At 44.9% G+C, this 12,683-nt stretch overlaps 1 protein-coding gene across 7 annotated transcripts in view; it reads right to left on the bottom strand.

Moving 5' to 3' along the window:
* TACC1 (transforming acidic coiled-coil containing protein 1) overlaps positions 1-12,683 on the bottom strand; it is a 130,517-nt gene that overhangs the window by 99,216 nt on the left and 18,618 nt on the right. For 4 of the 7 annotated variants that reach the window (XM_024986374.2, XM_024986376.2, XM_024986375.2 and 1 more), the window contains exon 1: positions 859-1,007. The exons of the other annotated variants lie outside the window; for them this stretch is intronic. In XM_024986374.2, the coding sequence (XP_024842142.1) occupies positions 859-935 (77 nt within the window). In that variant the 5' untranslated portion in view covers positions 936-1,007. Of the gene's footprint in view, positions 1-858; positions 1,008-12,683 lie in introns of those variants that run through there. 7 annotated transcript variants of the gene reach the window in all.

Here is a 12,683-nt window from a genome sequence, read left to right as displayed (position 1 = left end):
CAAACTAAACAGCTTTGGCACTGGCTGAATTAAAATAGAGTATGGATTCTTTGACATTACCTCCAGGACACACACACACACACACTTTAAACATTTTTAATTAAACGCTTAAAGATGGTTTGGGTTCTCAGATAAATAGTTATCATCAACACATCCTCTCTGCGATAAGACAGCAAGGCCACCTTTCAAACCGCAGCAACTTGCTCTAAATCACGTTCCTAAAAATGGCCCTTCGAAACTTGCATTTCAGTACTTGGTGTTCCCAGTTGTTGCTGTCCCAGAACAAAAGCCTAATTGCCTGCCGCTACAATACAGTCCTTTCTCTGAGATCATCACGAAGCCCTCGGAACAAACAAGAGGGAGTTCTTGCGAACAACGAGCACGGCATCAAGTTCCTGGACCCTGAAGGCCAACACGAGCCGAGTTATCTTTGCGACTCGAGTCCCTTTCTAATCTCTACTCCTGTAGCAACTGGCTCCGTCTCGGGGGTGTTTCTGAGCCCTTGAGGACACGTGTGTGTTCCTGCTTGGACGAGTCTGGAAAACTTCGGGGTCCTCTAATCCCCGCCTCCCCCCGCCCCGGGCACAGCAAGGGCGGGCGCGGGTCCGCAGCCCGCCTGGGGGCGATACTGCCCCCGTGGGGTCGTAGTCGTGCGTCCCCCGGGCCCCGCAAGGTGAGGCTTGGGGCGGGATGTCCCACCAGGCCCACCCCTGCGCCCCGCAGGCGCGCGCGGGAGTCCCCACTTTCCCAGCCCGGGTGGGACGGGCGCCGTGCGTTCCCATCCCGGGCCGGCACTCAAAGCCCCGAACAGCGGCCCCGGGGATCTGGGGGGCGGGAGTTGGGGGTGCTGGGACTCACGCGGTCTCTCGGGGTCTCGGGGACCTCTCCGCGGTCGGCTCCCGGCCCCTCGGGCTCTGAGAGTGGGCGCCTCCCATGGCTCAGAGCGCGGGGCCCCGGCTGCGCCAGCCGGTGGTTGCTCCGCGGCGCGCCGGCCCGGCCCGGACCCCGCCGGGAGGAGGAGGCGGGCGCCGGAGGAAGGGTGGGGCCGCGGGGTGGGCGGGGGTGCCGGGGACAGGGTCCTGGCCGCCGGGAGCGCCGGCAAAAGGGCGTTGCTGGAGACGATGCGACTTCTCCGCCAATCGCAGGGCTCGGCCCGCCCGGCGGCCCGGGGACCCCCGCCCGGAGATCCTTCCCGGGCGAGGCTGAACGCGTGGGTCACGCAGCCAGGGAACCCCCCCGGGCGGCGGAGGGCGACAGGTGGACTGGGGCGGGGGGTGCCCGGTGGCAGTCGCCCTCCCAGTTCGCCCCGGCCGCGGGCCGGCCCCCGGGGAGCCCCCGCGCGCGGCTGCCAGCGGCGCAGCTGGGAGGGGGCCCCGCGGGGCGGCCGTGCGGAGAAGCCCCGGGAGGGGGCGGTGTGCGCCGGCACCCCAGACCCGGGCCGCCTTCCCCGCCAGGCGGCCTCCCCCAGCCGCTTGTCCGGCACAGAGGGCTGCGCAGAGTCGTGTAGAAAACGGAGGGGACCTGTTCGTGCCCCCCCAAACTCGAGACAAGTTCCTGCGCCCTCCCCGAGTCTTGCTTTCTTTTAATTTGTAAAATAAGAGGGCTATGATCATTCTTGACCTCTTAATGTCCCTTCCGGTTCTGACAACCAATGAATGAATTCTCTTCCGAACTCTTGTGTTGGAAATAAGATCCTGTCCCTCCCATCAGCCCTGTGATGTACCTACTCACAGTCCTTACAGGGCTTCCCTGGTGGTTCAGATGGTTAAAGAATCTGCGTGCAATGCAGGAGATCCAGGATTGAACTGGGTTGGGAAGACTCCCTGGAGGAGGGAATGGCAACCCACTCCAGTATTCTTGCCTGGAGAACTCCATGGACAGAGGAGCCTGGTCGGTTACAGTCCTTAGGGTCACAAAAAGTCGGATTCGACTGAGAGACTAACACACCATACTCCTTATAACTTCCTTTCAAAATATTTCAGGCTCTTCATCCGTTCCCACCTCCCAGTTCGCTCTCCTCCATCCCAGGGTTTCTTTTAGTTTAAAATATGGAATGCCCTCTTTTCCTAACACCTGTTTATCCTTCCAGACCCAACCCAGATTGCCTTCTACACCACTATCCTGCATTCTGATCTTACAGCTTTTTATTATTGCCTGTTTCCTTCACTAGAAGGTAAACTCCACGACGGGGAGTTTATTTCGTTTTCATTGTCCTCCCAATTCTGCCGGGCACATACCTAGTAGATACCCATCATTGCTGATAAATGCATCCATCCTACATATGTTATCACCCTGCTCCCATACCACTTGTTAATTCCTCCAGCATAGCACCTACCGATCTTATTTTGCAACTATCTCTTCATTTATTTGTCTTTCAGTTCTTTAAGGGCAAGAATACTTTCTTATCTCTGTACCCAAGCTTACTGCCTGGCACAACGCCTGTATCCTGGCTTATGTACAATAAATATTTGCCAAATGAATGAATGAAACTGTGGTTAAGCACACAGACTGGTACTGAATGTTAACTTCCTCCTTGAGTGAAAACTACAGGCAGGAAAGATGTATGCAGCTACATTTTCATGTTTCCACAAAGGATGGGAAACTCCTACTATATTTACAATGACTCTTTTTTTTTATGTCAAATGTTGACTTCCTGTTTATGCATTATCTTTACCCTCCTATAGCCAGAGAGTCCCCAGCGTTCAGGATGCTGCTGGGTTATAGATAGACATAAACAAGCAGAATATTTGGGGCTGGGAAAAGAAACATTAATTAGTACACCAGCAAAGTGAGACAGGGGAATGAGGTTTTGTGGGGAGGATTTCATAGAGCTGAAAAAAGTTGACTCTTGGCAGATGATTTTTTTTAGAAGTTCGAATTCTCCCCACATTCTGTCTGGAATACTAAGGCAATGTGATTGAAGTGTCATTGAGAAGGCAAACAACCCTGTCAGAGCTGTGGCCCCTTACCGAGGAACTGTTCAGCTCCCCCAGGGAGAAAGGTGGGTCATTCCAAGGGGGAAATGGGAGGGGAAGCCACGGCAGAAGGAAAAGGGGGATGGGAAAGTTTTATCCCCCTCCCTGCACCTCCAGTAGACAAGAGGGGCTGTTAGGAGGAGCTTTCTTACTGTTTCTGCAGAAAAGCAGAGGATAGTACTCTTGCCTGGAAAATCCCAGGGACAGAGGAGCCTGGTAGGCTACAGTCTATGGGGTCGCTAGGAGTCGGACACGACTGAGCGACTTCACTTTCACTTTTCAGTTTCATGCATTGGAGAAGGAAATGGCAGCCCTCTCCAGTGTTCTTGCCTGGAGAATCCCAAGGACGGGGAAGCCTGGTGGGCTGCTGTCTATGGGGTCGCACAGAGTTGGACACGACTGAAGCGACTTAGCAGCAGCAGCAGCAGCAGCAGCACTAAAATGGTTGAAAGGAAAAGAAATGAAGCCTATATCCTACTGAGGTGCAGAGAAACAGAGAGAATGAAGGGGAAAAGGAGTCTGCACAGAATGTGAAAGGTAGTCCCGCAGGGGCGCAAAGGGCATCTCTACTGAGACGCTTGTGTTTACTGCTCTTGCTGCCCTGGCTGATACAGAGACAGGGGTCATCAGTGAAGTCAGTGAAGGGAATTTTTTTTTTAACTTTTTATTCTTTATTGGAATATAGCCAATTAACAATGTTGTGAGAGTTTCAGGTGCACAGCAAAGGAGCTCAGCCATATGTATCCATGTATCCATTCCCCGCCCCCCCCCAACCTCCCCTCCCATCCAGGCTGCCTCATCACACTGAGCAGAGTTCCCTGTGCTATACAGTAGGTCCTTGTTGGGTATCCATTTTAAATATAGTCATGTGTACATGTCAATTCCAAACTCCATAACTACCCCTCCCCGCCCCCTCATTCTCCCAGGCAACCATAAGTTTATTCTCTAAGTCTGTGAGTCTGTTAGGGAAAGCAATTACTGTTTGGAGGGAAATAAATGGAATGAGGGCTTTTCAGAGAAAAGGCCTGATGTCCCCAGGAGGGGTAGTATCTGATACCCAGTGTTAGGGTTTCCCTTTGTGCTTTGTAATTCTGTTAGTAAGGTATTTTTTAAACATTGAAAAAAGAGTGAAAAAAGAAAATTTAACAAACCGAAATTCAAGATTTCCCCCGAGATGGCAAAAGACATCCTTCAGTGTCAAATCCTACCCCCAGAAGGTTACTTTTGCTCAGAAGAGGGATGGGCGCTAATGCTCAATGGGTACCGGAGTACTCTGTGCTCGGTGGTTGACAAAAGTAACCACAGTTAGTTCTCAGAGTGCTGGGGAAGGATCACAGTAGGTAATATCTGTTGAACACTTTATGTGCCAGATACTGTTCTCAGTGCATTAATTTATTAACTCATTCAGTACATCACGGCATTTTGGGAAGGTACTTTCAGTATCCTCAATTTACAAAGAGTAAAGTGAAGCACAGAAAGATTAAACACACCTAAGTTCACTCAGTAAGAAATAGCAGGACTATCTACCTTCCAATGCAAGGGACATAAGTATGATCCCTGGTCTGGGACGATCTCACATCCCACGAAGCAACTAAGCCTGTGAGCCACGACTGCTGAGTCCGCGTGCTGCAAAGACTGAAGCCCACACACCCCAGAGCCTTTGCTCTGCGACAAGAGAAGCCATCACAAATGAGAAGGCCTCGCACCACAACTAGAGAAAGCCGCCTCACAGCAATGAAAATCCAGCACAGCAATAAGTAAATGAATAAATAATAGCAGAGCCCAGGTTCTAACCCAGGTAGGCTAGGTCCAGAGCTATCACACAGAGCTTAGCTTCTATGCTGTATTTCCTTAATTTTTACACTGTGTGCCCCACTTTAAGCTGAAGAAACTGACAAGTAGAGAGGTAAGTGGTATTTAAACCCAGTTCTGTCTTGATTACAAAGCTTATGTTTCACATGTATTTCCCCCCCGCCCCTTCAAAGTAGACAAGTTGGGAAGCTACATGCTTATCTTAGAGCTGTACCATCCTTCCTGTTTTGGAAATTAAATGCCAATTTATAGCCACAGGATAAAACTGGATTTACTGCTTAAGAGTCACACACTGTTCTTGAAACCAGGTAACGCTCCAACACTGTTCTCAATTTTCAAAATAGTTTGACTACTCTAGATCCTTTGTCTTACTGTATACATTTTAAACTAAATTTTATTTAAATAATTTTATTTATTAATAAAATTATTTAAATAAAATAAATTTTAAAATAAAATTATAAATTTCTTTTTTAAAAACCTGTTTGGATTTCTACAGGGATTATATTGATTCTAATGACTAATTCAAATGGAGATTCCCAGTTTAACAGTTTTGAGACTTCCGATCCGTAGACATGATACAGCTCTCTATTCATGTAGATTTTCTTGAATTTCCCATAGCTTTTTAGTTTTCAGCCAACAGATCTTACATATCTCTTGCTAACTTTATTCCTAAGTGTATTTATACTACTGTAAATGGAATTGTTTTATAATTTTACTTTCTAAATGTTGCTGCTGCTGCTGCTAAGTCGCTTCAGTCATGTCCGACTCTGTGCGACCCCATAGATGGCAACCCACCAGGCTCCCCCGTCCCTGGGATTCTCCAGGCAAGAACACTGGAGTGGGTTGCCATTTCCTTCTCCAATGCATGAAAGTGAAAAGTGAAAGTGAAGTCGCTCAGTCATGTCTGACTCTTAGCGACCCCATGGACTGCAGCCTATCAGGCTCCTCCGTCCATGGGATTTTCCAGGCAAGAGTACTGGAGTGGGGTGCCATTGCCTTCTCCATTCTAAATGTTCAGATCAGATCAGATCAGTCGCTCAGTCATGTCCGACTCTTTGCGGGCCTCCCTGTCCATCACCAACTCCCGGAGTTCACTCAGACTCACGTCCATCGAGTCAGTGATGCCATCCAGCCATCTCATCCTCTGTCGTCCCCTTCTCCTCCTGCCCCCAATCCCTCCCAGCATCAGAGTCCTTTCCAATGAGTCAACTCTTCGCATGAGGTGGCCAAAGTACTGGAGTTTCAGCTTTAGCATCATTCCTTCCAAAGAAATCCCAGGGCTGATCTCCTTCAGAATGGACTGGTTGGATCTCCTTGCAGTGCAAGGGACTCTCAAGAGTCTTCTCCAACACCACAGTTCAAAAGCATCAATTCTTCGGCACTCAGCCTTCTTCACAGTCCAACTCTCACATCCATACATGACCACAGGAAAAACCATAGCCTTGACTAGACGAACCTTTGTTGGCAAAGCAATGTCTCTGCTTTTGAATATGCTATCTAGGTTGGTCATAACTTTCCTTCCAAGGAGTAAGCGTCTTTTAATCTCATGGCTGCAGTCACCATCTGCAGTGATTTTGGAGCCCCAAAAAATAAAGTCTGACACTGTTTCCACTGTTTCCCCATCTAGAAGTGATGGGACCGGATGCCATGATCTTCGTTTTCTGAATGTTGAGCTTTAAGCCAACTTTTTCACTCTCCTCTTTCACTTTCATCAAGAGGCCTTTTAGTTCCTCTTCACTTTCTGCCATAAGGGTGGTGTCATCTGCATATCTGAGGTTATTGATATTTCTCCCAGCAATCTTGATTCCAGCTTGTGTTTCTTCCAGTCCAGCATTTCTCATGATGTGCTCTGCATATAAGTTAAATAAACAGGGTGACAATATACAGCCTTGACGAACTCCTTTTCCTATTTGAAACCAGTCTGTTGTTCCATGTCCAGTCCTAACTGTTGCTTCCTGACCTGCATACAAATTTCTCAAGAGGCAGATCAGGTGTTCTGGTATTCCCATCTCTTTCAGAATTGTCCACAGTTTCTTGTGATCCACACAGTCAAAGGCTTTGGCATAGTCAGTAAAGCAGAAATAGATGTTTTGCTGGAACTCTCTTGCTTTTTCGATGATCCGGCAGATGCTGGCAATTTGATCTCTGGATTCCTCTGCCTTTTCTAAAACCAGCTTGAACATCAGGAAGTTCACTGTTCACATATTGCTGAAGCCTGGCTTGGAGAATTTTGAGCATTTCTTTACTAGTGTGTGAGATGAGTGCAATTGTGCGGTAGTTTGAGCATTCTTTGGCATTGCCTTTCTTTGGGATTGGAATGAAAACTGACCTTTTCCAGTCCTGTGGCCACTGCTGAGTTTTCCAAATTTGCTGGCATATTGACTGCAGCACTTTCACAGCATCATCTTTTAGGATTTGGAATAGCTCAACTGGAATTCCATCACCTCCACTAGCTTTGTTCATAGTGATGCTTTCTAAGGCCCACTTGACTTCACATTGTTGCTAGTAAATAGAAATATAGTCGACATTTGTGTATTGTATCCTGCAGCCCTGCTAAACTCACTTATTACTTCTAATAGCTTTTTTGTGGGTTCCTTGGGTTTTTCTATACAATATCATTTGCAAATAAAGATAGTTTTACTTCTTACTTTATAATCTGTATGCTTTTTTCCCCTTGCTTTGCTGCATTGACTAGGCACTTCTATACATTGTTAAATAAAACTAGTAATCCTTGCCTTGTTCCTTTTCTTAGGTAGAAAGCATAAAATCCTTCACATTGTAGTATATTAGCTGTCAGATTTTGCAGATGCAGTTGAGAAGATTTTTTTTTAATTTATAATTTACTAAAACATTTCTATAATAAAAGGATGTTGTATTTTGACAAATGCTATTTCTACATTTATTAAAATGATCATATTGTTTTCCCCCATATTCTATTAATTTGTTGAATTACATAGATTTTTTTGGCTGTTAGATCAGTCTTGTATAGCCACTTGATCATGGTGTATAGTTTTCTTATATGCTGCTAATATTTGGATGGCTCATATTTTGTTGAGGAATTTTGTATCTATATTCATGAGGGATATTGGTTCTGTAGATTCTTTCTTAAGATGTCTTCATCTGGCTTTGGAATCAAGATAATACTGGGATCATAAAATGAGTTGGAAAGTGTTTCCTCCCCCTTTATTTTTTAAGAGTTTTAAGGAATGGTATTAACATTATTTCTTCTTTAAATGTTTGATAGGATTCACCAGTGAAACCATCTAAGCCTGGAGTTTTCTTTGTCAGAAGGCTTTTCAACTCCAAATTTTGTAATTGATAGAGGGTGTTCAAACATCCTGTGTCTTCTTGGGTCAGCTTCATAATTTACATCTTCCCCAGAAAGTGTCCATTTCACCTAAGTGGTCATTTGTTTGTTAAGCAATAACCTTTCTTATCTTCCTTTTCTTAATACTGGTTGATTGGTTGCATCAGGCCCTAGTTGCTACATGAGGGATTTTCCTCGCAGCATGAGGGCTCTTCAGGTGCGGGCTCTCTAGTTGTGGCACACAGGCTCCAGAGCGCATGGACTCTGTAATCGTGATGTGTAGGCTTAGTTGCCATGTGGGATTTTAGTTCCACAACCTGGGATTGAATCCACATCCCCTTAGGTTTTTCTATAGGCTGTCTGTATTGATAAGCAGATTCTTAACCACTGGACTGCTGGGGAAGTCCTTAGGGTCACATTTAAAGGCATAGAGTTGTTCATACTGCTGACAATGGATTGTTGTTTGGACCTGTTTTAATGTCTGAGGGATCTGTAGCAACATCTTCTTTCATTACTGATATTGGCACTTTCTTTTCTTCTTGTTTGTCAGCCAGGCTTGAAATTTACCAATCCTATTAACTTTTTCAAATGACTGGCCTTTGGTTTTACTGGTTTTCTTTTTTCTGTTCTCTATTTCATTGATTTCTGTCTTATCTTTATAATTTCCTTCCTTCTGATTGCTTTGGGTTTAATTTGCTTTGCTCTTTTTCTAGTTTTAAAGGTGGAAACTTCAATCAGTGATTTGAGACCCTTCTTTTTTCCTCTTAAAGGCATTCAAAGCTATAAATTATTTCTCTTTAAGTGCTGTTAGCTACATCCCACAAATTTTGAAATGTGTTTTTGTAATCCTTCAGTACAAAATATTTTCTGTCTCTTGTGATTTCGTCTTCACACCAGTCAATATTAAAAGGGTGTTGTTTCATTTCCAAATACTTGGGATTTTCCTCATTCTCTTATTGTTCTTAGTTTATAATTTAATTTTGCTGTGGTCAGAAGACAAATCTTCAAAATTTACGGAGACTTGTTTATGGTCCAGAATATAATCTATCCTGAAAAACCCATTGTGTCCACTTGTATCTATACTTTGCGGTTGTTGGGTGAAGTGTTTCTCTAAATACCAGTTAGGTCCTGGTGGCTGATACGGTTGTTAAGATTTTCTTTCTTTGCTCACTTTTGTTTGTTTATTCAATTTCTAAGAGACATTAAAATCTCCAGTTATGATGGTCTATTTCTACCTTTAATTATGTCCATTTTTGCTGCATGTATGGTGAAGCTGTTATTGAGCATAGACAAATCTGTGATCTTTATGGCGTCTTGAGTAACTAACACTCATCATTCTGTTATCTTTAGTAATAAATTATTTTTGGAAATCTCTTTTGTTTGATACTAATATAGCCTCTCTAGCCTTCTGTGCTTAATACTGATATATCTTTTACTATCCATCTGAAAGAGGAGAGTGAAAAAGTTGGCTTAAAGCTCAACATTCAGAAAACTAAGATCATGGCATCCGGTCCCATCACTTCATGGCAAGTAGATGGAGAAACAGTAGAAACAGTGGCAGACTTTATTTTCTTGGGCTCCAAAATCACTGCAGATGGTGACTGCAGCCAGGAAATAAAAAGATGCTTACTCCTTGGAAGAAAAGTTATGACCAACCGAGACAGCATATTAAAAATCAGAGACATGACTTTGCCAACAAAGATCTGTCTAGTCAAGGCTATGGTTTTTCCAGTAGTCATGTATGGATATGAGAGTTGGACTATAAAGAAAGCTGAGCGCCAAAGAATTGATGCTTTTGAATTGTGGTGTTGGAGAAGACTCTTGAGAGTCCCTTGGAATGCAAGGAGATCCAACCACTTCATCCTAAAGGAGATCAGTCCTGAATATTCATTGGAAGGACTGTTGTTGAAGCTGAAACTCCAATACTTTGGCCACCTGAAGTGAAGAGCTGACTCACTGGAAAAGACCCTGATGCTGGGAAAGATTGAAGGCAGAAGGAAAAGAGGACGGCAGAGGATGAGATGGTTGGATGGCATCACCGACTTAATGGACATGAGTTTGAGTAAACTCCAGGAGTTGGTGATGGACAGGGAGGCCTGGCGTGCTGCAGTCCATGGGGTTGCAAAGAGTTGGACACGACTGAGTGACTGAACTAACTAGTTTTCATCTATTTCTATCTTTGCATTTAAACTATTTTTTTAAGCTGGACTTTATTTTTCAGAGTAGTTTTAGGTGCAGAGTTAAAAGGAGCAGAAAGCACAGAGAGTTTATATATAGCCCCTGCCTTCAAACTCACACAGCCTCCCCACTACCAACCCTGTCCCTCCAGAGTGATACATATGTCACAACCAAGGAACCTGCACTGACATGTCACTGTCACCCAAAGTTGATAGTTGACATCAGGGTTCACTCTTGGTATGTATCCTACAAGTTTTGGCAAATATATAATGACATGTCTCCACCATTGCTGTGTCATACGGAAGAGGTTCACTGCCCTAAACATCCTCTGTTCTCTGCCTGTTCATCCTTCCCCTTCCCTCTCCCCTGGCAACCAGTGATACTATGTTTTATTGTCTCCATAGTTTTGCCTGTTGCAGAACGTCATATAGTTAGAATCACACAATATGTAGCCTTTGAAGACTGACTTCTTTCACTTAAGATGTGCATTAAAGATTTCTCCGTGTCTTTCTTGTGGCTTGATAGCTCTTCATGAAAAGTGAAACTGAAAGTGTTAGTCACTCAGTCGTGTCCGACTCTGCGATCACACGGACTGTAGCCCACCAGGCTCCTCTGTCCATGGAATTCTCCAGGCAAGAATACTGGAGTGGGTAACCATTCTTTTCTCCAAGGGATCTTCCTAACCCAGGGATCGAACCCAGGTCTCCTGCATCACAGGCGGATCCTTTACCATCTGAGCCACCAGGGAAGCCCAATAGTTCTTCATATGTTAGATATCTAATTTTGGACTGTATCATGGACATCATCAATACTAAGTTGTGGCGATTTTGGGCTCCATTACTTTTCACTGGTGAGAGTTGTTTTTCTTTCATTTCAGCAGATCATTTTCTCACTAGGCTTGAACTTCATCCCCTGCTTCTTGGGTGGCAGCTCCAGTCTGAGTGCAGACCTTCTGTGTAGCGGAGCTGCTCTGAGTGTTTTCTGCACACATGTATTTCAAGGGTCAGTCCGTGATTTGGTTTGGGGATCTCCTCTTTGACTCTTTCCTTTCTGGGTTCCCCCACTTTTTCAGCATTCATCATTTCCTGACTTCACTTCTTTCACCCCTTATAAGAGCAGGCAGGACTTGAGAGTTTCTCATGTATGCCTCTTTATCACACAAGCCACTGTGCGGACTACACTTAGCCCTGTGCTAAAAGCGTTGGTGGCAGGGACTTCCCTGGTGGTCCAGCGGGTAAGTCTCCAGGCTTCCAGCGCAGGGGGTGTGGGTTCAATCCCTGGTCAGGAAACTAAGATCCTACATGCCTTGAGGTGCAGGTGCGGCCAAAGAAAAAAAAAGCCGTGGCACAGAGACCACTTGTCTGACTCCTCATCTCCTCTTCTCCAAGCAACATGTAGCGCCACAGTCTAACTATTTCTGTTTCTTCAATGCCTTTAGGTAATTGCATTATGTATCTTATCCAAGTTCTAGAGCTTCTTTTCTTTTTTATGTATTAATTAATTTATTTTTGGCTGCTTCAGGTCTTAGTTGCAGCACTCAGGATCTTTCCTTGTGGCATGTGGCATCTTCATCGTGGTGGTGGGCTTTCTCTCTAGCTGCAGCTCACTGACTCAGTTGCCCCAAGGCACCGAGGATCTTAGTCCCCGACCAGGTGTTGAACCCACGTCTCCTATATAGAAGGCAGATTCTTAACCACTGGACCACCAGGGAAGTCCTTAGAGTTACTTCCGTCAGAATGGTCCTAATGCCCAGTAGAGCCTATAATATCCAGGAGTAAAGCCCATATCTCATTCTTATGAAATGATAATTCTCAGCTTTATCACACATCTTACTCATCATAGTTTTCCCGAGTGATTCTGGCCTGCTTTCAAAAATCAAAGTCACTTCCACAAGATATAGATTTGTTTATTTGTTTGGAATACTAAAAATAATTTGCTATGGGCCCTGCAGATTTTTTTTTTCCTGCAGATGTTTTAAGAGATAAGAACCAAAGTAGTTCATTGCATAACTGTAATAAGTTTATAATCTCTCAAGGTGACAGAGACTAATATTCTCTAATACCTGTTTCCCCCTCTCTCTTAAAACAAGTGAAAACAATGCTGGTTTTTAGATATTCTGAACAAAAGCTATGTTTCCCAGTCTCTGTTGCACTTAGATGTGACCAAGTATCTAAATTTTGGTCAATGGAATGGCAACAGAAGTGTCAAGTTCAACCTCTGAGAAGTATCATTCATGGTCAGTGGGGAGGGTACTATGGCCTGAATGTTCGTATCCCCCTAAAATTCATATTGAAATCCAAACATGCAAAGGTGATGGTATTAGAAGAGAGAGCAGTTGGGAGACACTAAAATCATCGTGGTGGAGCCCTCATGGATGGGGTCGGTGCCCTTATTATAGAGCTCCAGAGAGA

Source organism: Bos taurus, chromosome 27, assembly GCF_002263795.3.
Source record: "Bos taurus isolate L1 Dominette 01449 registration number 42190680 breed Hereford chromosome 27, ARS-UCD2.0, whole genome shotgun sequence".
NCBI classification, from domain to species: Eukaryota; Metazoa; Chordata; class Mammalia; order Artiodactyla; family Bovidae; genus Bos; species Bos taurus.
This window is presented reverse-complemented; position numbering and strand designations above follow the sequence as displayed.